The 26,700-nt window shown below is 40.5% G+C and overlaps 1 protein-coding gene and 1 pseudogene across 1 annotated transcript in view; both read right to left on the bottom strand.

The window, feature by feature from the left end:
* Positions 1-1,236: 1,236 nt before the first annotated feature.
* Positions 1,237-3,268, bottom strand: LOC127095988 (protein unc-13 homolog; annotated as a pseudogene).
* Positions 3,269-3,458: 190 nt separating this feature from the next.
* LOC127095987 (uncharacterized) overlaps positions 3,459-26,700 on the bottom strand; it is a 30,836-nt gene continuing 7,594 nt past the window's right edge. The window contains exon 4 of the mRNA XM_051034620.1: positions 3,459-3,641. Coding sequence (XP_050890577.1) covers positions 3,459-3,641 — 183 coding nt within the window. The remainder of the gene's footprint in view (positions 3,642-26,700) is intronic.

The following is a 26,700-nucleotide window of genomic DNA, read 5'->3' as shown; positions in this document are numbered from 1 at the left end:
AGGCGGTCAGCTGTTAGTTAGGCTAACAGCGACCAAACATATAAACAAGAAAAAATAAAAAAAATAATAATAAAAAAAACTAACTAAAAAAATAAAATGGGCCGCTGGAGTATGTCAAACCCAAAGCCCGCGAAGCAGTGGCCATATCACAAAAATGGGAAAAAGTCAAAAGCCCAACGGTCACCCTAGCCGCATGACCATGCCAACTGTCAGCATTTATGTTGGGTGGATGATAATAATCAATTAGTATACAGGAAAACAAAAAGCCAATGCATTGGGTAGCAAGCCTTGTTCATCGGTGCAAACACCTTGACCTTTTGGATAAACCAAATAAATGAAACAGCATAGAAAATGAACAAATAGGAGAGGGAATAAAGCTCACAATCAAAACATCATCTGCGATTTCCGAAAGAAACAAACTCATTTATTCATCCCCAAATATTCATTTTCTTTTAATTTTGAACATTAAAAATTTTAACAGCAAGATAACCAAACAAACACACATGGGTGACGGATACAAAGCTAAACCAAATGGAAGCTTCAAGGAAGCTAAATCGGAATGCAACCAGTCCTCTCAGAATAATGCAAAGCGAAATCGAAAAAATGGAAATAGAAACTCAGAAAGGAAGCTAACCGGTTGCGGCGAGATTCACCGACGGATGAAGGTAGCTCTTCTCGTTCGTCCTGTGCTTTTTTTGTTTTGCAGAATTCTTCCTTTCTTGTTTCTGAATAGTAGCGGCTACTCTCTTCTTGTTCAGTGGTGGCGGCTGGAAATTAGTAGGTTTTCAATTAGAATTCTTTTAGGGTTTTTTTTCTTCTCTTGCCGTCGAATTCAATTTCTAGCATTTTGGCTGATGCTCTTTGTTCTCCTTTTGTAGTCGTCCAGATTGTGAGAGGCCTCCAAAAATCCTCTATGTGGTCCCTCTCTTCTGTCCTTTTCAATGTTGGTAGTGGTCAAAAGTTTAGGCAACTGTCCCCGTGGTGGAGCGTGAGTACTCTGACATTGTTCTCCCAAACTTGGTAGTCCCTCTCCAATCCTTGTCCTAACCTATTACTGTTGGTAATAGGTGAATTACCGCGGTGCATTTTTCTTCATCCAAAGAAATTCTGCAGCAGTGAAATTTGGTAAATGTTTCAATTAAAACATCAATTATTACAAAGCCTGTTTGGTCATGATTTGGTTGGTATGTTGATGTTGCTATGATTTTGTTATGGATTTATTGCAGGGTTCTTGTATCAACTGAAAGCTCCGAAAGAAAGAGCACGAGCAAATTCCCCATTTGTTGCAACCTGAGAGTTTCTCTTCTGAGGATTTGGAGATTTCTCTTTTTTCTTCCCAAAGCCTTGAAATTTTGAGCCAATAGTGCATCTCGTCAGTGCCGACATTGTTGGAATAAATGTATTTCGTGATCCACAACCAGATTTTGACTTATCAACATACTCCCTCCGTTCCTTTTTAAGTGTCACATTTTGACTTTTTACACATACCAAGAAAGTTAATTATTATTGTTACTTTTTAAACAATAATTCTCATTTTATCTATAATACCCTTAATTATATTCTACATTCATTTTACTTTTTCTCTCTCTATAATAATTACATAGGGGTAATTTTGACAAAAGTGCATTTAATACTACCTTGAATTCTACAAGTGACAATTAAAAAGAAACACAAATTTATCAAAAAAGTGACACTTAAAAAGGAACGGAGGGAGTAATATTGAAGGCATCTATCAAGGCCATGCATCACATCAAGAAGCAATGCAGGATGCATTGGTATTGGAAGATGAAATAATGCATCCAGAGTCTCATTTATGATTCGTAGAACTTCAACAGAACACGGGGCGTATCCTTCCTGATTTGCTTATGGACTCCAAAGCTCTTGTTGAAGATTTCTATCAGTCTAATCTTTTAGTCTGTCTATTCTAGTCTTTATCCATATTTTTACAAGATTGGAAATTGCACCTTCAGCCTCGTAAGGAGGCATCTCAGAATTACTGCTTTGCCATCATCATCACTGTCTACTGAATCCTCAACAGCTATCTGCACAAGGTCTTTCTCCAACTGGTCTGCTACTCTTAACACTTGAACAACATCTGGGGTCAATCCTGTGATACCTACAATGAATTGCTTCATTTCATTTCCATAGCATTCATGAAGGGTAGACACAACAAGACCTGCTGCCAAAGGATGCCATCTCTTGAGTATCGGGCTGAACACTAGCTTTTCATTCATTGCCAGGCTGCGTACATCCTTTGCAAGAATGGCAAGGAGAGGGAGGGAATTTAGCTGGTTTCTTGATGCCCTCCTACTTGAGTCTGCTTTCTCCATTATCTGGGCAAAGGCTGTACTGAGAGATGACCTTATGTAACTTTCAATTCTTTCCCGGGCCATGTTGACTTCAGTTTTTCTCCTCCTGCGATACTCATTAGATATGTCTTCAAGCAATATCTTAGCTGCTGCTACCCCTAAAGAGACTATGCCCTCCATAGTTTCAACATTACCACTATCAAAAGTTTCATGGTATGCAAGAAGCCTTTTCTCTGCCCATCCTAATATTGAAGTCAACGTCGAACTCAAAATTTTGGAATACTTGGAATCTTTTGTTGTCTTTGCATCTTTTGCAACTTCAGCTAGATGGCCATCAGCATCAGACAGAAGCTCCAAATGCAACTGGCCAGTAGCAACAAATCGATGAAATAAAACCCAAGTAAAACAAAGATTATGATACATCTGGTTTAATCCAAGTATTCCCCAGGTCTTCTTAATTTGTTCCATTAGCTCATCAAAATCATCAATAATTGATGATCATCATTAACATCAAAGCAAGACTATAGAAGCATTTCATAAAGCCTGAGATTCAATGGAATCCCATCTGCCCAGTGGCATGAATCAGTGAGAGATCCATCATAAGACCAATTTGTAAGAGTCATAACAGCACTACGAAGAACCTGCATGGGCTCATTGTTCTTCCCAGTTTCAATGGGCCTATCCAAAGCACCATGAATAATCTGTCGTAGCCTCTGCCCAACAGAGTTGGATTTATCCAAAGGTATATAAGGATGCAAAATTAAACCAGCCTCCAGAACCTTGATAGTCCTCTTCTGCCATTCATCATACTCCTGTTGATCCGTAAAGTCTGAAGCCTTGAGCCGCTACATTAGCTCAAATGGAACCACCAAAGACTCAATCCTTCTTCCAACCTGTCCAGCAGAAATCCTGAGTAACGCACGTCTAACACACAAATCCATAGCTTCCGAAACCCTCATTTGATTCCTCTTTGGAGACTCTGCTTGAACTCCACATTGCTAATCTACCCTCAAATATGATTATGATTATCAGCTTTTAATGTTTAGATTTTTGAAATTATAAACTTTCCCTTTCAACTTCTTTATCAAGTGTAACACAGATGTTGAGCCCTGTACGACACTCTGACTTCCATATGTTGAGTTCAACAGACTAGAATCTTTCATTATTATGAGTTTTTCCACCAAATCCAAAGGTAACCATAGCATGAGTAGGACGCCCAGAAGATGATATTCCAACATGAGGGGCATAAGAATGTTGTTGTCCACCGTGTAATGATTGATTGCAGTAACCAATGGACTGTTGACTTTCAGCAGCATAATTGTTTAAGAAATCCTTTTTTGTTCATCAAACTGTATATTTGAACAAATAAAATGTTGACCAAAGTTCCCACTAGGGGCAAAGCATTGTGGTTTAACAGTTCCATTTAGCTAAACCGTGATCATGGTTAAATTTATTATTCAATGAAACTGATCCAAGTGAGGGTTAAATTTATTATTCAATGAAACTGATCCAAGTGATGGTTAAATTTATTATTTAATGAAACTGATCCAAGTGAGCTAGACGCATTTTGTAGATCTTTGCTGCCAGAAATAATAGAACCAAATGAATGATCATGCTGCCAGAAATAATAGAAACAAATAAATGATCATGTTGCTGGAAATAATAGAAACAAATAAATGATCATGCTGCTGGCCTCCAACGTAAGTTGCACCATTCCCACTCTAGAAGGCTATCCAACCAGTAGTTTCCTCTATCAGTTGCAGACGGAAATATATACTTAGTAATTAGGTGATGCTCTAATGGTCCACTATGGCCCTCAATAAAGTGACTAATAACTAGTGCAAATTGTTCGTCCCCAAGGGTCTTAGCACAAACATTTACAGTAGAAGAAGTGATTGATTGGGACAGTTTTTTTTCCAGGACCAAAATCAGGGTATGACAGTTGCCCCTATTTAAACATCCTCTACCGGAGGAAAATGAAGCGGCGCTTTTCATTGGATCACAGTGGGGGATGGTTAAATACCATGGAGACCCAGATTTTGCCCTTGAAAAAAATGAAAATGCTATGATATGATATGCATGGGTGAAGGAATTATATATTTTTTGAATTCATCTATTAGGGACATGGTGAACCCTTAATAAAAGATGTTAAGCCAAACAAACCAATCTGTGGGGAATACTGATGGTCCACAGGGAGATAGAGAAATAGGGTAAAACCAACTCGCTGGGGATAAAGATCTTGCTGGAGAGTCAGACATACACTAGGGAGTACTCAAAGTGAAAGTTGACAAACGACACTTGGAATACAAGAGGTTTCGACGGTAAGTGCACACATGACTTACTAATAACCCAAATATTTTTAAGGAAAAGTCCTACAACAGGTTCATACATGACCTGACAACACTGGAATAATCATAGAGAAAGATTCTTCAAAACAGGTTCAGACATGACCTGGTAATACTGGAATAAAGGCTCAATAGCAGGTTCATACATGACCTGACAATGCTGAGGAATATTAAGAAGATCTGACAGCAGGTACATACATTACCTAACAACATCAGAAAAATCAAAGAGAGTATATCAACAAGTTCATACATGACCTGATGACAACTTGAACATTCTTGACAAATCTGGAGATTTCTGACAATAAAATCATCCGATCAAAAAAATTGGAATTTACTGTCAATGAAAGAGTCAGAATGACAACTTTCTAGGAATCCAGGGTCAACAGGATAGGAAACTCTCTGTAGGTGCCAACAACAATTGGACTTACACCATAAACATAGATCACAAACAACCTCCAACGGATTGGTGTCGGTTAGAACTGGACTTCAAGGGTGCTGGTAACGACCAGACTTAAAGATACCATTTACAAATGGATTGGCTTATGCTGGTGACGACCAGACTTTAAAATGATACCAGTTATAACTAGATTTGACAGATGCTGGTGACAACCAGACTTTAAAAGGATACCAGTTACAACTGGATTTGATCAAAGACACTGGTGACAACCAGACTTTAAACGACGCCAGTAACAACTGGTCTTAACAGGTAATGCCAATAACAATTGGACTTGCAAACAAAAATGGTGATAACCCGACTTATCATACCATTTACAAATGGATTTAAGACAGTGTCGGTTACAACTCTGATTTGGGATACCAATTACAATTGGATTTACAATAAGATGCTGGTGACAACCAGATTTTACAGAGCCACCAGTTACAACTTGATTTTAACATTTGAGCGCCAGTTACAACTGGACTTAACGGATCATGCCAATAACAATTGGACTTGCAGACAATGCTGGTTACAACCAGACTTATCATACCATTGACAAATGGATTTTATCAAAGCGCCAGTTACAACTGTGCCCAAGGTACCAATTATGATTGGATTTGAGACAAGATGCTGGTGACAACCAGGCTTTAAAGAGATACCAGTTACAACTGGATTTCAACATTCGAATGCCAGTTACAACTGGACTTAAAGGGTAATGCCAATAGCAGTTGGACTTGACAGAAAATGCTGGTGATAACCAGATTTAAAGAGATACTAGTTAAAACTAGATTTGATCAAAGACACTTGTAACAACCAGATTTAACAAACGACGCCAGTAACAACTGGACTTAGATGTCAAGGGATACGATCAACGACGAGACCTGAGATTATGCAAATGAGCATGAAGCACTTCGGGCTATGCATGATTTGGATTTTTCTTATGTGCATGATATATGAATGATCACGATATGCAAATGCTGACAATATACTGACTAGAAACTAGGGAAAAATTTATGGAGGTATTGAATCCTCAACACCAATAACTCAACCGAAGGAGTGAGTAAAATGTATTAAAGGGGGATCCATCGAGCTGAACAGTTACAACTGGCCCATGGAGAATTCTAAATTCGTGCTCTCTGGAGATATATGTTGATCATCCAAGAGAAGTCTTGCAGCTTGAGACTTAAGGGAAAAGGCGAAAGGTTTCCTTTTTAATATTTCCACATGTCAAAGCAAAATTGTGTTCCTCAATATGTTGAAAAATTCTTTTTGAGTTCAAAATTTCATTATTAACAAATAAATGACATTTTGCATAACAAAGAAAATCAGAGAAAAACAGCAAATGATAGAATTTGATAGGCCAACTTGTATTTATTCAAGAATGGTAGCGCACAAATGGTGTAGCTCCATGGAATGTTACAAATTTTAAAATGGCAATAGGGAAAGGTTTACATCGAATCGCAATGACTAATTATCCCTAATAGCAATGACTCCACAAAACCTCGCTTTTGAAGGGAGCAGTTGGATTGATTTTCCATCTTTAGCTCTTCTATGTTGATTAGTGACAATTGATGCAGTCTACGCCTTTTGTCCCTAATTTTTGCCTGGATTTCCCTTTCGGGTTTTCAATCCACCGGGATGCTCTTTTTTTCCTAAGTTGCCCTTTCAGGTTTTCAACTTAGCGAGCTACCATTTTTTTTTAATTATCCCTAACTTTTTCCTGGACTGCCCTTTCGGGTTTTCAGTCTACCAGGTTTTGTTAGGCATAATATCTTTTGACTGCATCAGAATTCACAGGGTGAATGAGCTCTTCTCCATCCATAGTTGTGAGAAATAGAGCACCTCCTGAGTAGGCTCCCTTTACAACGTACGAGCCTTCATTGTTGGAAGTCCACTTCCCATGTGAATCTTTGTGTACTAGCAAGATCTTCTTGAGCACGAGATCCCCTTCCTTGAACTCTCGAGGCCGAACCTTCTTGTCAAACGCTTTCTTAATTCGTTGCTGGTACAATTGTCCATGGCACAGAGTGATCATACGCTTCTCGTCAATGAGGTTGAGTTGATCATAGCTGTTTTGGATCCATTCAGCTTCGTCTAGTTTGGCCTCCATCAATATTCTCATCGAGGGTATCTCTACTTCGAATAGGAGAACTGCTTCCATCCCATAGACTAAGGAGAATGGGGTTGCCCTTGTTGAAGTGCGGACTGAGGTCAGGTATCCATGCAGAGCAAAGGGTAGCATCTCGGGCCAATCCTTATAAGTTTTCACCATCTTTTGCAGGATCTTCTTGATATTTTTGTTGGCGGCTTCAACAGCACCGTTCATCTTTGGACGATATGGAGAAGAATTATGGTGCTCAATCTTGAAACTCTCACATAATTATGTCATTGTCTTGCTGTTCAAGTTTGAACCGTTGTCTGTAATGATCTTGCTAGGGATTCCATAGCGGAAGATAATCTCCTTCTTGATAAAGCGAGCAACCACATGTCTCGTCACATTGGTGTAGGAAGCAGCCTCCACCCATTTAGTAAAGTAATCTATGGCAACCAGGATGAAGCGATGACCATTGGAAGCCTTAGGCTCTATAGCACCAATCATGTCGATGCCCCACATTGAGAAGGGCCAAGGCGATGTCAAAACATTCAGCATAAATCTGACATTTATGACATTTCCTAGCATAGCTGAAACAATCAGACTCCATGGTCAACCAGTAATAACCAGCTCTCAAAATTTTCTTGGCCATGGCATGTGCATTGGCATGGGTCCCAAAGGATCCCTCATGAATCTCCTTGATCAACAGGTCTGCTTCGTGTCTATCCACGGATCTGAGCAGAACCATGTCATGGTTTCTCTTGTAAAGCACATCATTGCTCAAAAAGAATTTGGACGATAACCTCCTCAGAGTTTTCTTATCCAACAATGTAGCATCTTCTGGATACTCTTGACTTAAAAGATATCACTTGATGTCATGAAACCATGGTTTACCATCAGTTTCTTCTTCAATCAGCTGACAGTAAGCAGGCTCATCTCTTTACTCGATTCGAATAAGTGGAGCTTCATTACGGAATCTGACTTGGTACATTGATGCTAATGTTGCCAGAGCGTCAGCCACTTGATTTTCTACTATCGGGATGTGATGGAAAGTGATATCGTCGAAGTATTCTATCATCTTCACAACATGAGTGCGATACAGGATTAACTTCGTATCACGGGTCTCCCATTCACCTTTGACCTGATAGATCACTAAGGCTGAGTCTCCATACACCTCAAGGATCTTGATTCGGAGATCAATTGCAACTTCAAGACCAAGGATACAAGCTTCATATTTGGCGACATTATTCGTACAATCAAAGCACAACCTTACTGTGAAAGGGGTAAAGCCACCATTTGGATTCATCAAAACAGCTCCCACACCATGACCACTGTAATTGGAGGAACCATCGAACGCGAGCTTCCATCGAGATCCTGGTTCTGGTCCTTCATCTGGGCCTGGGATTTCACAATCCTTTATCACCATTATATCCTCATCGGGGAAATCAAACTTCAACGGCTGATAGTCTTCAACTGGTTGACGAGCAAGATACTCTGCTAAAACACTTCCCTTGATTGCTTTCTGGGTTACGTACTGGATGTCGTACTCTGACAAGAGAATCTGCCAACGGGAAAGTGTTCCAGTTAAGGCAGGTTTCTCAAAGATATACTTTATTGAGTCCATTTTCGAGATCAACAAAGCAGTATGGCAAATCATGTACTGCCTCAAATGACGAGCGGCCCATGCTAGCGTGCAACAAGTCTTCTCCAAAAGAGAATATCGACTTTTACAATCAGTAAACTTTTTACTCAGATAGTAAATAGCATGTTCTTTCCGACCAGTTTCGTCATGTTGTCCCAGCACACAACCCATTGACCCTTCAAGCACAGCCATATACATGATTAATGGCTTTCCTGGGACAGGTGGAATCAAAATAGGAGGCTCTTGCAAGTATTGACGAATCTTCTCAAAAGCACTTTGACAATCAGAATTCCATTTGATAGCTTGATCCTTTCGAAGAAATTTGAAGATAGGCTCACATGTGGCCGTCATGTGTGAGATAAACCTTGAGATGTAATTCAAACGTCCAAGGAAACCTCTGACTTCTCGCTCGGTGCGTGGAGCAGGAATTTCTTGTATAGCTCAGACCTTGTCAGGGTCCACCTCAATTCCTTGTTGACTAACGATGAAACCAAGCAACTTCCCCGAATGGACACCAAATGTGCATTTTATAGGGTTTAATCGTAATCTAAACTTTCTGAGGCGTTCAAATAGCTTCTTCAGATGGCTCAAATGATCTTCTTCACTCTGAGACTTAGCGATCATGTCGTCAACATAGACCTCCATCTCCTTGTGCATCATATCATGGAAAAGAGTGACCATAGCTCTTTGGTAAGTTGCCCCGGCATTTTTGAGACCAAAAGGCATTACCTTGTAGAAAAACGTGCCCCAAAGGGTAATAAAAGTGGTCTTCTCCATGTCATCTGAAGCCATCTTGATTTGATTGTATCCAGAAAAACCATCTATAAAGGAGAATACGGCAAAACTCACAGTGTTATCTACCAGCGTATCAATGTGTGGGAGAGGGAAATCGTCTTTTGGACTAGCTCTGTTTAGATCCCTATAGTTAACACACATCCTCACCTTGCCGTCCTTCTTAGGCACAGGTACAATATTAGCTACCCATTGTGGGTACTTCACCACTGCGAGGAAACCATCATCAAATTGTCGTTTGACTTCTTCACGAATCTTCAGAGCCATATCTGGTCTTGTTCTTCGGAGTTTCTTTTTTATTGGGAGGCAGTCTAGCTGAAGTGGCAGCTTGTGCTCAACGATGTCGGTGTCTAGGCTTGGCATATCTCGGTATGACCATGCAAATACATCCACATATTCTTGTAGCAGCTTAACCAATCTCTCTTTGACGCTTGCTTCCAGTGTGGTGCCGACTTTGACTTTTTTCTTCTCTTCCTCTGTGCCAAGGTTGATTGTTTCCACTGGTTCTTCATGTGGCTGAAGGGCTTTGGACTCGTGCTCGAGCAGCCTTGTCAATTCGTCGGGGATGTAACAATCTTCTTCACCCTCTTCTTCCGCTTGGTAGATAGGGGAGTCAAAGTTATGAGAGGGAGTAAAGTCATTAGATTCAACGGGGTTATCATTTATTCTGCATGTTTGAATGATTGATTTCTTTTAGAAAAGTAAAAATAAAAGATGCATAAATGAAAAGTTTTTTTTTGTCTTTGTTTTTGAAAAGATTGCCATTTTCTAAAGAGAAAGCGAAATAAATGAATAATAAGAATTTAACAAAATGCCTTTCATTCACTGATAATGATTATTTGAAAATGAAAAGGGGCCCTACAACATGATCCATTAGCCTTGGGAAGAGCTAAGGATTTGAAAAGAAAAAAAACAACAATTATTACTTTGACAAAGGAAAATTTTCGGGGATCTCAACCACCTTCCATTTGTTCAAAGTTGTCTCACACCTGTAAACCAAACATGGCTCATCTTCGTCTTCGGTGTTGTCTTCAATTGCATTGACCTGATCTCCATGGATGAATCCTGTGTTGAGGAATACTTCTTGGATGCTTCAGGTGTTGTCCTTTGTAGGGACTCAGGCTCCTTTCGCAGCGGAAGGTACATATCCCAGACCAAAGCGATCATGCTTCTCACGAATATCAATAAGCTGACCCCAACCTTCAGGGTTTCCTCCTTCAATGCTAGACTTTGTGCTTTTCAGAGAAGCGAAAGACGAACAAGCTTTCCCAACCGGGTCCTTCATTTCCACAAAAGTGGCGTTGGCTATTTCAAGAGCTTGGAAAGAAGTTTCCAAAGCATCATCATTAGCCTCAATATATCTGAAGGATGAAAGATGACTAACCACAAAGTCTTCTTCCCCAGAAATGATGATCAATTAATTGTCTACCACAAACTTCATTTTTTGATGTAAAGTGGAGGTGACTGCCTGTCATACCCCAAAATTTTCCCGTTAGTATTACAAGGCATTTTTAAGGCACCCCAACTTACTTTTCAAGGCATTGACCCTAAAAGAACAAAGGCCCAGCTCACAGGTGGCCAAACCGAGGAAACGACTCCAGCTGGCATGCTCGCTAGGCGAGCAAACCCTTCGCCTAGCGAACCCCTCGCTATACCGCTCGCCTAGCGAAGCTTGCGGATATCAGAAAATTCTGGGCTTCATTCTGAGCCCATTAGGTCATAAAAAGAGCATTATAAATAGCAGAGCTTCATTCAGGAAGGAAAAAAAAAGAAAACGGAGACGGGAGATAGAGAGAAGGCACGGCAAACCCTGGAGGCTAACCCAGAGAATTCAGAGCAACCCCAAAGGAAACCCTGAAGGAAGCTCATCCGCATCAAGGTCACCTCCGCCCAACTCAATCCGACTTGCCAATTCAAGGTTGCAATTCGATTGCAAACAGGGCGTGAAGCATGCGGAGATCGTACTGTTCTGAAATTCAAAACCCGCAGCCGCTCGCTAGCACATCGCTAAGCGAGCATGTAGCGAGTATTCGCTAAGCCTTCGCTAGGCGAGGCAGAAGTGAACATGACAGTCTCTAATATTTTGGTTGTTTTATTCTATGCTTATTTGATCTGTTCTATTGTAATCATGCGTTATTTTGCCTGACATTCCTACTGCTGTGTTTCTTTGGCGGTGTAATCCTCGATTGCACCCCCATTTGGTATTCTGACCTGTTTGCTGAATATTGTAAGGACTCATATACTCCCGAAGAGGGTAGCTTGCTAAGTATCCCACTTTATTTGTGGGATACCCTTGTGGAGATTCATCATAATTATTTAATTGATTTTAATGTGGAGATTCATCCTAATTACTTAATTGATTTTAATGTGGAGATTCATCCTAATTACCTAATTGATTATAACGTGGACCTAATTACTCAATTGATTACAACTACCTAATTGATTATAAAATAGTGCCTTTGATTTTGTGATCTTGGACCTCTCTTTGTTGCCCTACAGTATTACGGTATTATGGTCATGTCCCGCGAATGTGGGGATACACTTAGCAAAGACCCTTCGTTTAAATCATCATAGTCCCTCGAATGTTGCCTTTGTCCCTCGATGACCCTTCGGTATAGCCTACGGTTAAATGATGATCGTCCCTTCGAATGCTAAGGTACCCTTACAAATGTTGCCTTCAATGACCAATCGATGACCCTACGATGTCCCTTTTACATCCCAAGGATAAAACTACTTACTTCTCAATAGTAAGGACAGTTTTACCCTCATAAGGATAGGAAATGCCCATAAAGACCTTGGGTCGGTATAACCCTTAATTGCTGGCTCACCACCTAAAAACATTTTTCACACCTTGCAAATATTAGAAAATCACCACTTGGTATACATTCGTACTAGAATCATTGCCAAGTTGTATTTTTCTAAACGACTTTCAAAACTAAACGAGATAACCACTTTGTATACATTCATACAAGAATCATTACAAAGTTAAATTCTCCTTTTCAAAACATTTCCTAAACATTCCTCAAACACTTTTTTCAGACAAACATAAGTGATCCAGCAATTAAGAGCCCATGGATAACCATGGATACAAAGGGTGCTAACACCTTCCCTTTGTATAATGTACCTCCCGAACCCAAAATCTAAATTAAGGTCTTTCCTGTTCTTTTCCACCTTTCCTTATTGGATAAAAGAAAAGTCGATGGCGACTCTTGCTATCCGCGACATTTGCTTTCAAAAGCAAAACACGAAAAGTCAGTTCACCTTATGACAGAACTGGCGACTCTGCTGGGGATCTACAAAGAGAGGTCACCTTAAAAAAATCATTTATGTTGTCAAATTGTTCCTTCTTTTAAGGGTATTTTCGAGCGAAAGATCCTACACCCGGATCTAGTGTACCTTAGGTAAGTAGCAATAGATCATCGCGACTATCCGACGTATACTGGAATGGTTAAAATGATGGCTACGGTTAATGTGACGCTTTGGGTGTCCTGATGTTCCTCATGTTTACTTGAGGAAAAATTTGGCTTCCGCGTGGTGTCATCAAAGCATTAACCAGACCTTTAGAACCCTAATTGACTCATCCTAGCCATTAGAAAGTAGTGAGATAACTGACTTCGGTTCCGACTGGGGTTGGTTGAGACTCGATACTACACTCTTTGAGATTGGACTTTAGAGAAACTTCGGTCAACCACTTGGTGTTGCATTGAAGTGGACTTAAAGAAAGGTCAATGATTTGAGATCCTTCTAGAACCCGGTTACTATTCTAGGACAGGTTGAACCAACCAAACTTCAGTGGGGAGGGTACTTACCTATGGAACTCATGCAAGCCTTAAAACCTAGGAATGATTGTGTGACTGGTTTATGCTTATTATTTGCATAACATCATAACATCATAACATCATGACATTGTACTAACCATTTCAAGGACTTAGGGATTTAGCTTTGCTCTGTTAGACAGGTTATGGCTTCCAGGAAGACTATCCGGATCAATTTTGTAGCAATCTCTCCTCAACTCAAGGATTTAGTGTCAGAACTTCCCAATCACGCTCAGTTCATCAAGAGACATGGTTCCCTCCTCAATTTGGTTACTACTGGTTTCAAGGAAGATATGATGAGAGTTCTATTCCAGTTCTTCGATCCTAAACATCATTGCTTCACCTTCCCGGATTATCAGTTGGTGCCCATGTTAGAAGAGTTCTCCAGGCTGCTTGGGATACCTATCCTTGATCAAACACCTTTCAGTGGTTTGGAAAAGACTCCGAAGCCTGAAGAAGTTGCCGCGGCTTTACACATGACAAAGTCCGACATTGACACTAATTGGGTAACAAGAAGTGGAGTTAAGGGTTTGCTGGCCAAATTTCTGATAAATAAGGCCCGAGAATTCCTAAAAACTATGAGTGTTCATGCTTTCGAAGATGTTCTAGCACTACTAATCTATGGTTTGGTGTTATTTCCTAATCCAGACCAATTCATAGACATGAATGCTATTAAGATATTTCTCACTCATAACCCTGTGCCCACCTTGCTTGGAGATATTTTGCATTCCCTTCACACTCGTACTATGAAAAGGCAAGGGACTCTCATGTGCTGCGTACCTTTATTATCCAGGTGGTTTATTTCGCACCTTCCTCAATCAGTCTTGAAGAACGAACAGAATTTGAAATGGTCTCAAAGGATAATGTCGCTCTCCCATTCAGACATCTGTTGGTGTCCTAATCTCAAAGAAAATGTTATCATCATTGACCGCTGCGGAGAATTCTCTAACGTACCACTCCTGGGGATAAGAGGAGGTATTACTTATAACCCAGCTTTATCCCTATGTCAGTTTGGTTATGCTCGAAGAGATGGTCCACATGAACTAATCCTTCAAGGCACTGTGTTTGACTATGACAACGAATCTCAAGGTCTCCGTCAAAGGTTCGTACGAGCTTGGGGCATGGTAAAAAGAAGTACTTTAGGGCAGAAAAACTCTATTCCTATGGAGCCTTATCTCAGATGGGTACGTGCCAGAGCTCGTGAATTGGTCATGCCATATCTTGCAGTCGGACCGCTGATTGTTGAACCAGAAGTTGAAGGAGGTACTCCTCAGATCATTCCTTATCCAGATATGCCTACCAATGTTGAAGAATTAAAGAGATCCTGGATCCAGTTGAGAGAGGAAAGGGATACTTTTGAAACTCAGTTCGGTGCTGAAAGGAAGAAAGTGGTAGAACTTACCAGCCAGCTTAATGAGGAACGAAGACTCAATGCATATCTTCGCCCAAAAAGAAGTCGTCCCTGGGAGACTTGAGCTTTCATTGTATTTTTATTATTATTTTTTTTGTAATGAACATTGATTAAGAAATCAGTAATAAAAGTCCGTCTTTTTTGGTAATTTACGCAAAGTTAAATTCCAAAAGTCCTTGAAAACATTTCATACATTGCATAGCATAACATAACATTGCATAACAGGTATTCCAAAAGATCAATGTTCTCACGGTCTTCCTTCTAAACAGAAAAATGGCCCTCGAACAAACTGTCAAGGATCTCCAGGCTCAGAATGCTCAATTCCAGGAGATGATCTTAAGCTTATCCAAGGGGCAGGAGGAACTGAAGGCTCTCTTGCTCGAGCAGAAGAAGGACAAGAAACCTGTGAGTTACATTAATCCGGGAAGAAGGCTTAAAGGACAAACTGCAGGAGTCAAGATTAGGATTCCGAAGGATCAAGAAGAGGGGACAGATTCAGAAGAGGAGAATGCTGATCCTTTCAGCCAGGAGGACGACGATGAAGATTATGAAAATGAACAGTACTCTCCAAAAGGTGATAAGTATAAACTGCTGGAAGAACGTATGCTAGCTATGGAGGGTCAGAAGGCGCCCGGTCTGGATTTCGAAAGCTTGGGTCTAGTCTCTGATGTGGTCATTCCTCGCAAATTCAAGATCCCCACTTTCACTAAGTATGATGGTGCATCTTGTCCTCAGATGCATCTGAGAGCTTACGTGAGAAAGATTCAGCCGTATACCACTGATAGGAAGCTATGGATCCATTTCTTCCAAGAGAGTCTGTCTGGCACACAGTTGGAGTGGTATTATCAGCTCGAGAGCTCTAACATCCACACCTGGACTGATTTAGCGACGACATTCTACAAGCATTACCAGTATAATTCTGAATTAGCACCTACTCGGCTACAGTTGCAGAATATGGCTATGGGCTCTAAAGAAAGCTTCAAAGAATATGCCCAAAAATGGAGAGATTTGGCTGGCAGAGTCAAACCCCCTATGACTGATCGAGAATTAGTAGACATGTTCGTGGGTACACTGACTGGCCCATTCTACAGCCGTCTACTGGGAAGTTCTTCATCGGGTTTCACTGAACTTATATTGACAGGTGAACGGGTGGAGAGCGGCATTCGAAGTGGAAAGATACAGGCGGCTACCTCTGCAAGCAGCAAAAAGTCCTATCCGGGGAAGAATGAATCAAATGCGGTGTACGGTCAAAGGATTCATAACAAGAAAAATAGTGACCATGCTGTTGGAGTAGTTACGATTGCAGCCCCGCCAGCTCAAAACTTCCAGCACAGACAGGACAGGCCGAGAAGGCAGTTTACCAAGATCAATATGACTTTAGCACAAGCACTACAAAGTATGCTAAAGGCAAATTTAATCACTCTCAGAGGCCCTCCTGCAAATGTCAACACTACTTCTCCTCGTTATAATCCCAATGCCAGGTGTGCATATCACTCTGATAGCCCCGGGCATGATACAAACGATTGTTGGTTGTTGAAGAATAAAATTCAGGATATGATCGACGCTGGGGAAATTGAATTTGAGCCTCCGGAGACTCCTAATGTCGTCACTGCACCTATGCCCAATCATGACAAGGCTGTTAATGCTGTCAATGACAATTCCCACATCACTACTGTAGCAGACTTAACATCTCCTCTCCTGATCATCAAGAAGAACTTATTGCGAGCTGGTTTATTTCCAGGTTGTGCGGAAAATTGCGATCTCTGTATGCTCCGACCCAATGATTGCCTGAAATTGAGGAATGGTATTCAACGGCTGATAGAGGATCGTACGATTCTCTTTGAAAGGATTCCTAAGGTGGAAAACACTGTTGAAGAAATATCTGTGAGTTCAAGGTCCAAAGTTCCAGTGAAGATTACTGCTACCAGAGCACCTGTGAAGATTACTGCTGAGCCCAAGGTAGCTCCCCTAATCATTGCCGCCCCTGGCCCAGTACCGTATTCCTCAAGCAAAGCCATTCCGTGGAATTATGGAGGTGATGTTTACATCCATGGCGTAAAGCAAGTGGGTAATTCTGCTAATACTAATGACATTGTTGGGACTAGTAAAGTTACTCTAAGCGGAAGGATCTTCTCTCCAGAAATCTCACCTCCCGCCCCTGAAACTCGAGGAAAGGAACCAGCAGTCCACCCTTCTCAGTCAGAGACATCGGTCGAAGTTACTACTGAAGATGTTTCCAAACAAGAAATGGAAGAAGTGCTGAAGATCATCCGCAAGAGTGATTTTGATGTGGTAGAACAGTTAGGGCATACTCCGTCTAAGATCTCGATGTTATCCTTGTTGTTATCTTCTGAATCTCATGCCAATGCCTTGATAAAATTCTTGAAGACCGCTCATGTACCTCAGGAGACATCCGTCGATCAGTTCGAAAATTATGTTGCCCATCTGGCTATCGACAATGGCCTAGGCTTTTCCGATGCTGACCTGACACCAGCGGGAAAGAATCACAATAAAGCTCTGCATATCTCCATTGAGTGTAAAGGGATCACTTTGTCTCATGTGTTGATCGATAATGGCTCTTCTTTGAACGTGCTACCGACAGCTGTGCTCGATAAACTTTATTGTAAAAGTATTAAACTGAAGCCTAGTGACATTGTGGTGCGTGCTTACGATGGTGCGAAGAGCGTTGTCCACGGTGAAGTGGTCCTCCCCATCAAAATAGGACCTCAAGTCTTCAACACTATCTTTCACGTAATGAACATTCGTCCTGCCTATTCCTGCTTGCTGGGACGCCCTTGGATTCATGGGGCAAGTGCTGTAGCTTCGTCTCTCCATCAAAAGCTGAGGTATCCAATAGAGGGTAAAATCGTCACTGTGTGTGGGGAAGAAAAGTATATTGTCAGTAGTGTGCAAGCCTTCAGATACGTCGAGATGGACGGCGAGTTCTTTGAGACTCCGTCTCAGTCATTTGAAGTAGTTCCTCCAATTGGTCCTGTCCTTAAGCCAACTGCCCGTGTGCCCAAGGTTATTCGTGCTCCTCCTGCCATGATTTCTCTGAAAGATGCTCAAGCCGTGGTTGAAGATGGTGGTCGTACTGGCTGGGGTCAACTGATCAACGTACCGTACAAGTCTGATAGATGTGGCCTGGGATTTAGCTCTGAGAAGGTAGTCAAGAATCAGATTAATGTTGTAGAAGATGCTGACAGCGATTGCGACCTGGATAGCTGGATTTACCCAACAATTGGTGACGGACTCAATAATTGGAAGGCTGAAGACGCTATCCCGATTTCCTTTAGTCAGGAGTAATTGTTATTGTCTATTTTAGTGTCGCAAATTTTTTTAATTTTTACGATTGAACTTCTTAAGGCATTGTGTCTATGCCCGGGGCACAATAGCTAATTTGTTAAGGGTTTTGTCATTTTCATAAGCATATTCACATTCAATAAATCAATGGACTTTTTGCATTCAAATATTGCGCTCTTTATCTTTCCTGTCCTCTTTCAAACAAGCTATGCTTTCTTACATACACTCACGTAACAAATTGCAGATCCATACCCACTCTGGATCCTGTTGATAATAGTTCTACTACTGTTCACTATGACTTTGAAAACCCGATCTACCAAGCCGAGGATGGAAGTGAGGAAGATTGTGAAGTACCTGGAGAACTTGCCAGACTGTTACTGCAAGAAGAAAGGACTATACAGCCGCATGAGGAGTCAATCGAAATTGTAAATCTGGGTACTGAAGTAGACAAGAAAGAAGTCAAAATAGGAGCAGGTTTGGAAAACAGTATCAAAGAAAGATTGATTCAGATGTTACATGACTATGTAGAGATTTTTGCTTGGTCTTATGAAGACATGCCCGGATTGGATACTGATATAGTAGTGCATCGTTTGCCAATGAAGGAAGATTGTCGTCCTGTTAAGAAAAAGGTTCGCCGCATGCGTCCTGATATGTCTGAGAAAATCAAAGTCGAAGTTATGAAACAATTCAATGCCGGTTTTCTAGCCGTTACTTCTTATCCTCAATGGGTTGCTAATGTGGTACCAGTGCCGAAGAAGGATGGTAAGGTGCGAATGTGCGTAGATTACAGAGATTTGAATAAAGCGAGTCCCAAAGATGACTTTCCACTCCCGCACATCGATGTTCTGGTAGATAACACCGCTCAACACAAAGTGTTCTCCTTCATGGATGGATTCTCGGGTTATAACCAGATTAAAATGGCACCTGAGGACATGGAGAAAACTACGTTTGTGACGCAATGGGGCACTTTCTGTTACAAAGTAATGCCATTCGGTTTGAAGAATGTAGGAGCAACATACCAGCGTGCTATGGTAGTTTTGTTCCATGATATGATCCATCATGAGATAGAAGTATATGTGGATGACATGATAGCCAGATCTCATACTGAAGAAGAACATCTCGATCATTTATACAAACTGTTTGAGAGGTTGAAGAAATACAAGTTGAGATTGAACCCGAACAAATGCACCTTTGGAGTAAGATCCGGTAAACTCTTGGGCTTTATTGTCAGTGATAAAGGAATTGAGGTTGACCCGGCTAAGGTGAGAGCTATTCAAGAAATGCCAGTTCCTCGTACGGATAAAGAAGTCAGAGGTTTCTTGGGACGGTTGAATTACATCGCCCGATTTATCTCCCATTTGACCGCTACCTGTAAACCCATCTTCAAATTACTGAGGAAAAATCAAGAGATGATATGGACTGATGAATGCCAAGAAGCTTTTGACAAAATCAAGAAATATCTCCAGGAACCTCCAATTCTGGTACCACCAGTTGAAGGAAGACCTCTAATCATGTATTTGACCGTGTTAGAAAATTCAATGGGGTGTGTGTTGGGGCAACATGACGAGTCTGGTCGAAAAGAGCATGCCATATACTACCTTAGCAAAAAGTTTACCGACTGTGAAACAAGATACTCACTGCTCGAGAAAACTTGTTGTGCTTTGGCCTGGGCTGCTCGCCGACTAAGACAGTATATGTTGAATCATACCACTTTATTGATTTCTAAGATGGATCCTATCAAATATATATTTGAGAAACCTACTCTCTCCGGGAGAATAGCAAGATGGCAGATGATTTTAACAGAGTATGATATCCAGTATACTACCCAGAAAGCAATCAAAGGAAGCGTGCTAGCTGACCATTTGGCTCATCAAGCAGTGGATGATTACCAATCTATGAATTTTGAGTTCCCAGATGAGGATGTCATGCTTGTTACGGATTATGAAAAACCTGGACCGGATGAAGGACCCGAACTGGGATTACGATGGACTATGGTTTTTGATGGATCTTCTAATGCATTGGGCAATGGTGTTGGTGTTGTAATTATTTCTCCCAGGGGTTGCCATACCCCTTTCACTGCTAGACTATGTTTTGATTGTACCAATAATATGGCTGAGTATGAAGCATGTATTTTGGGACTCAAGGCTGCTATAGACTTAAGAATCAAGTTTTTGAGTGTGTACGGAGACTCAGCATTAGTAATCAGTCAGATCAAAGGAGAATGGGACACTAAACATCCGAATCTCATCCCTTATCGAGAGCGGGTGATGACATTAATCCCATACTTTGAAGAGATTACATTTGAACATATTCCACAGGAAGAGAATCAGTTGGCAAACGCATTGGCTACCATGTCATCTATGTTCAGAGTCAGATGGGACAGTGAAGCTCCCAGGATCACCATTGAACGATTAGATGAACCGGCATATTGTTATGAACTTAATACTGAGGGAGTACAGGAGAAACCTTGGTTCCACGAAATAAAAAGATATTTAGAAGCTCATGAATACCCTGAAGGGGCATCCATCAATGACAGAAAATTCCTGAGGAAGTTCTCCGCTAAATTCTTTCTGAGTAATGGAGTATTATACAAACGTAATCATGATTCGGCTCTGCTTCATTGTGTGGATAAAAAGGAAGCAGAAAGGATTATGGAAGACATGCATGACGGTATCTTTGGGACTCATTCTAGTGGACATACAATGGCCAAGAAGATTCTAAGAGCAGGGTATTATTGGTCTACCATGGAAGCTGATTGCCACCATCACTCCAGAACTTGTCACAAGTGCCAGATCCATGCGGATAAAGTACATGTTCCTCCTGCTCCTTTAAACGTGTTGACAGCCCCTTGGCCCTTTGCAATGTGGGGCATCGATATGATTGGAGAGATTAAACCTACTGCTTCTAACGGACATCGTTTCATTCTTGTTGCTATTGATTACTTTACAAATTGGGTAGAGGCAGCCTCATTTGCTTCTGTTACCAAGAAAGTGGTGGCACGGTTCATCAAGAATAGTCTTATTTGTCGATATGGCATCCCTGAAAGAATTATCACTAACAATGGTACTAATTTGAACAACAAGATGATTACTGAACTCTGCATGCAGTTCAAAATAAAACACCATAACTCTTCCCCGTACCGGCCAAAGATGAACGGCGCCGTGGAGGCTGCTAATAAGAATATCAAGAAGATCATACAAAAGATGACAATAACGTACAAAGACTGGCATGAGATTTTACCATTGGCTCTTCATGGTTATCGCACTTCAGTGCGCACTTCGACAGGGGCAACTCCGTTCTCTTTAGTCTATGGCATGGAAGCCGTTTTACCAGTGGAAGTCCAGATTCCCTCTCTAAGAATTATGAAAGATGCAGGCTTAGATGAAGATGAATGGATTCAGACTCGACTCGATCAGATAAATTTGATTGATGAGAAGAGACTTGCGGCTGTTTGTCATGGGCAGATATATCAGAAGCGCATGACCCAGGCATTTAACAAAAGAGTCAAGAGACAGGTGTATCAAATTGGTGACTTGGTGATCAAGCGTATCATTCTGCCACAAGGTGATCCCAGAGGCAAGTGGACACCCACATTGATCGCGACTTTATGAGTCGAATTTGGGGTACAAACTGCAAGTGCACAGTTCTATCGCGTAGTTTTAAAAGATATCGATCCCACAGGGACTTATGAATCGATATACCGTTATCTAAGGTTACTTCGTAAAGCTAAGGTGGATAATGTTTGATTGTTTGGGGAAAAGCTAAAACTAAAAATAGAATCTAAATTAAATATCAAATAAACGGATATCGATATGTAGTTCGTCGTAATTAGGGAATCAATTCTTTGTCGGTTTCTTGGTTTTAAAATAAATCATTTCAGTTGACTTTATTGATTAAAAGTTCTATCTCAAACTCTCGCTCTGTTGAATAAACCATGATTTTATGTTAACGTAGATGTCACTTATAATTAAGTCAAAAACCATTTTTTGAAAGCAATAAAGTCCGTAGAAACTCTTTTTAAGAAAACACTAACCATTTAAACACCCTTATCTCAAACTCTCGCTCTGTTGATTTAGGTTATACAATTAAATTCGAATGCTTAACTCTCGTCCTCACATTCAATCTTTAAAAATACTTTTTGGAAAAGATTAGAATTTAATTAACTCTAAAAATTGCTCTCGCCCTGATCTAGAATTAATATCCAATTTACACTGTCCAGTTAAAACCTCAAACTTTCGCTCTATTGATTTTAACCTCTTTATGTCCTTTACTCTCGTATAAAAACTTTACCTGTAAACTGAGACCGTAAAAAGAGTGATTTTAATTTTAAATTTAATTAAACCGACTTAGTTTTGATCCCTTATTCCGCTTACTCTACATACCGATATCTAGGCGAATTAGCCAGACATGCTAAACGAACTTAAATAATTATCGTGCATAAACAGACTCATCTCAAGCAAATAATATAAATGAATAATAAAACAAAGCATTAAACAATAATTAAAGAACCTGAATTAAACAGTAGTCTTGAACACTCCACCACAAGCCGGTAGGATTTGTTCTTGAATTCTTCAATTAACCAACAAATTAAAACGAAGGAATAAAAAAAACTAGATTCTAACGTAAGGTTAGATCCGGTGAAAAAGTACACAATAGTTTCCGGTGTAGAAACTATTATGTGAGAAACTAATTAAGTTCTAGAGAAGAAAAGAAAATAAAATTGCCAAAGAAAACAATAAAAATTTGCAAAAGCGGTATGTAAAAGGTATGCTTAAACTGCTGAAGAAAAGAAAATTGGAAAATGCCGAAATCTGGAAAAAACGTGGAACCTTGGAAGTGTGGCAGCGTTGCTATTTATATTGATGCTTTTCGTAACGGTTTTCAAAGCAGTCCGCGTCAAGGAGTCTTCACGTAACGGATGCATCGCCGTGGAAATAGGATTCAGCGTGTATATAGGACTCAACGTCTCTGAAGGCAGAATTGTAGGGGGATGGTGTGACGTCCGTCACACCATGTGTGACGCTCGTCACATAAGTGTATGCAGCGTGACGTTCGTCACAGCATCCGTGGCGGTCGTCACAGGCACGACGCCTGTGTCTTCTTTGGGATGGGCTTGGCTTTTGCTATTTGTTTCTTTTCATTCCTTTTTGCACCTCCTTTTCTTCCTTTTTTACTTGTGCTTCAAATAAGACACCTAAGACAAATAGAAAGGAAATACCGCGTAATATCTAATAAAATGCAGTAAATTGAAATGAATAATAATATAATTTAATTGAATTAAGTCCTAAAATATGATATAATTTCATGTTATCAAATTCCCCCATACTTAGATCTTTGCTTGTCCTCAAGCAAAATTCAGTATAGAACTCGTTAAAGGTTTTAGCCAGATGAAATTTCAAAACACACGTCAATTCGTATTAGGTTGCATGTAAACTTTGTTTAGAGGTAACTTGAGTTAAATCTTGACATCAACAACCACCGTCACAACCTAGATAACCCTGCCTTATGCAAATCAGTTCAAGTACACTATGATAGCTATCCTAGTTCCTTTACTCTTATTTCACCCGTTTTCATTCTAGCGAAATCACATTAAGCCCTTTATCTTTTCGCGCACATAGTGGAGTAACCGGTTAGTGATTCTGATTCCCTTTTTAGCTTGAAGTTCTGGTACATAAGTCGGATAACTTCGTTATTCAGTCCATTGCAAATTGCGGGGGATCGGACCGTAGTCTGCCCTACCAAGTTCAGTACCAGATACCTGCTGAACCAACTCATAATGGATCTTTCATCTTATGCTTTTGTATGATCTGCAACCTTTAGATTAAATGATCTGGTAAGGATCACCTAACTTACTTAGTGCATTTCCTGATATATTTATATTTTTTATGTTACTTTGGGAATCATTCACTTATATTCATCGGCCCTCCACGTAGTTTGCTATTAAGATGGTGCTGACTTCTTGTATAAACTACTCGGGGTTACTATAAAACTAAAAGTTCAAGGGATTGGTATAATAGGTACTTATCCTGATCTAACGTGTTGAGGTTTGTTTGGAGTGTTTGGCGGTAGTAGTTTTTGTCTTAATTCGTCTCAAGTTCGGTAAAATGAGCAACCTTTATACTTATTGGGTGTTGAATTTTTGTTGTGGCTCGTGAAAATTTGAGGGGAATAGATAATAAGATTTTTTCACACTAGGGACTTGACTTAAAATAAATATATATTATAATAATTTTTTATTTTTTTTCATAATAAGAAAGGGAAATAACAATGAAAGGGAAAATAACATACTTGAAAAGGGAAGGTTGAAAGAACAAGGTTTTCCCCCCCACACTTAAATGAAACATTGTCCCCAATGTTTCAAAGAAAAATGAATAGAAAAAATGAATAGAAAAATGAAAGAAAAAGTCAATGCTGCCTTCCGCCTCGTGTTCTGGGACCTGGTGATCGTTGACGTACTCCTAAGTCGTCAAACCTGCTAAGTAACTCAGTGAACCGCTGGTCGGTTATTGCATTCCTTGCTTCATGTTGTTGTTGCATCTGGCGCATCAGTTGCATCACTTCGACATTCTGCGCCTGCATGGTATCAATGGCGTCCATGATATCCTCATTAGTTGCTGGCCTCCTTCTGCGACGACGTCAGGAGGATGGAGGTGGATCAATAGGGTGTTCATCTAAGTCATAAAGTCAGCTATTGTGGTTGTGAACACTCGTTCTCTCATGGTTAGGCAAGGTAAATAGTCGGGCCACTAAGGTGTTATTCTCTTCCTTACCAAATAAGGTGTGGGCTAGTATTTTATGAAAATATCGGATAGCAGGGTTATGGATCTTTTGTGAGTGCATCTCATTCGGGTTTGGGTTGGGTTCGCCGGATATGCAACCCCAGAAGTCATCGAGATCAATGTCATCAATAAGGTCCTCCTGGCGGGTATTAAAGACGAAAGGGCCGCTAGGGAATCCTAAGAGGTCAGCAAGGTCTCGACGGGTGTAGGTGAAGTCCATGCTAAATAACCTAAAGGATATTAACCCTTTGTTAAGTCCGTAACCATGTTCAGGGATGTATACAAGGGAAATCAGGAATTCTAAGGTTAGCTCACGGTACGTGACAAACCGTCTCTTAATGGCTGCCTTTTCCCACCCAAGCTGGTTAAACATAAACAGGAATGATATCTCAGATGCCTAATTTATCCATGGTCGGTCCATCATAATATATGGTCAGTGCCATATCCTTCTGGGCTAGATAATCATATCGCCTTCTCTGAACACTGCCTCTGAAAATGGTATCTACTGGTTGCATGATGAAAGTCAGTAGCTCGATGAATTCAAGTAGATACTGGCATTAAGTCAGTAATGGTTATTAAAGAAAAATACGGATTGACTTTATGAAAGGGAAGAAAAAAAAATGGATAGAGAGAAAAATTGACATTAATAGAACTGGAAATATTCGCTATGTTTTACGTCGATAGCGCAGCAACTCAGGAGTGTAAGTACTCATGGTGGTTCTTTCGAGGATGAATCCTCGGTCAAACTTTTAATTATCCTTGATTTCCATGGCCACTTATCAATCCATCTCTCATAACCGTCACTTTTTCTTCTTTTTCTTCTGCGAGGTAGTTTATCCTCCTGAACTTGTGGTGGTGGTTCTGGCTCTATTATGGGAGCTAGCTTTTCAGGTTTAGGTTCAATTTTTGAAAACACCACCTCAAAGTCTGGTTTTCCCCTTTTTATACTAATTAGTTCCCTAATTTCATGGGCTTCAAATTCTCTCTTCTTGTTCAGGGTGGCAAATAAAGGTGCATTGGTGTGGATATTTTATGATAGCTCCTCATTTCTTTCGGATTTGGGGTCTACCTTAACTTCCACAGACCTTTGCGGGAAAGGAATTGGTGATTTATAGGGAGGAGGGACAACACATAGCTCTTCCTTCTCTACCTTTTTGACAACCTCCCTTTCGGGTGGTGTTTATGGAACTTTCTCAATCTCTACTTCTTTCTCACCTGAACCCTCCTCATTATCACTATCCTTAGGATTTTCGGTAAATCTCTCACTGGTGGTTGTTACCATATCCGCATGTTTCTCAGGGAAAGGTCCTAGAGGTGTCTGCGCAAGTAGGGAGATTTGAGTCTCCAATGCCTCGTTGTGAGTGACGAGGGACTCGACCACAATGTTCAGTTGCGTAAGGGTTTCATTGGTATAGAGATCCTTTGTTTTCTAAATTCTTCATTCTGAAGAGTTTGTGTAGCCACAAAGCGTTCCATCATAGATTCTATCCTTGAGTGAGTTTGCGTCTCAATGAAATCCTCCATTAATATTTCCAGGTTGGATTTATAGGAATCTTGCGATTCCTCAAAATACTGGGAGTGATAATCGTAGAGAAAGTTTGGGTGATACATAGTAATAGAGAGAAAAGAAAAAAAAAATTGCCTTAGTCTCTACAGCGTAACAGAAGAGTTACGATATCGACTAAATAAAGTCCCCGGCAACGGCGCCAAAAACTTGATCGCGACTTTATGAGTCGAATTTGGGGTACAAACTGCAAGTGCACAGTTCTATCGCGT

The sequence above is a fragment of the Lathyrus oleraceus genome, chromosome 6, assembly GCF_024323335.1.
Source record: "Lathyrus oleraceus cultivar Zhongwan6 chromosome 6, CAAS_Psat_ZW6_1.0, whole genome shotgun sequence".
NCBI classification, from domain to species: domain Eukaryota; kingdom Viridiplantae; phylum Streptophyta; class Magnoliopsida; order Fabales; family Fabaceae; genus Lathyrus; species Lathyrus oleraceus.
The sequence above is the reverse complement of the archived record's forward strand: the minus strand, read 5'-3'. Positions and strand labels throughout refer to the sequence as shown.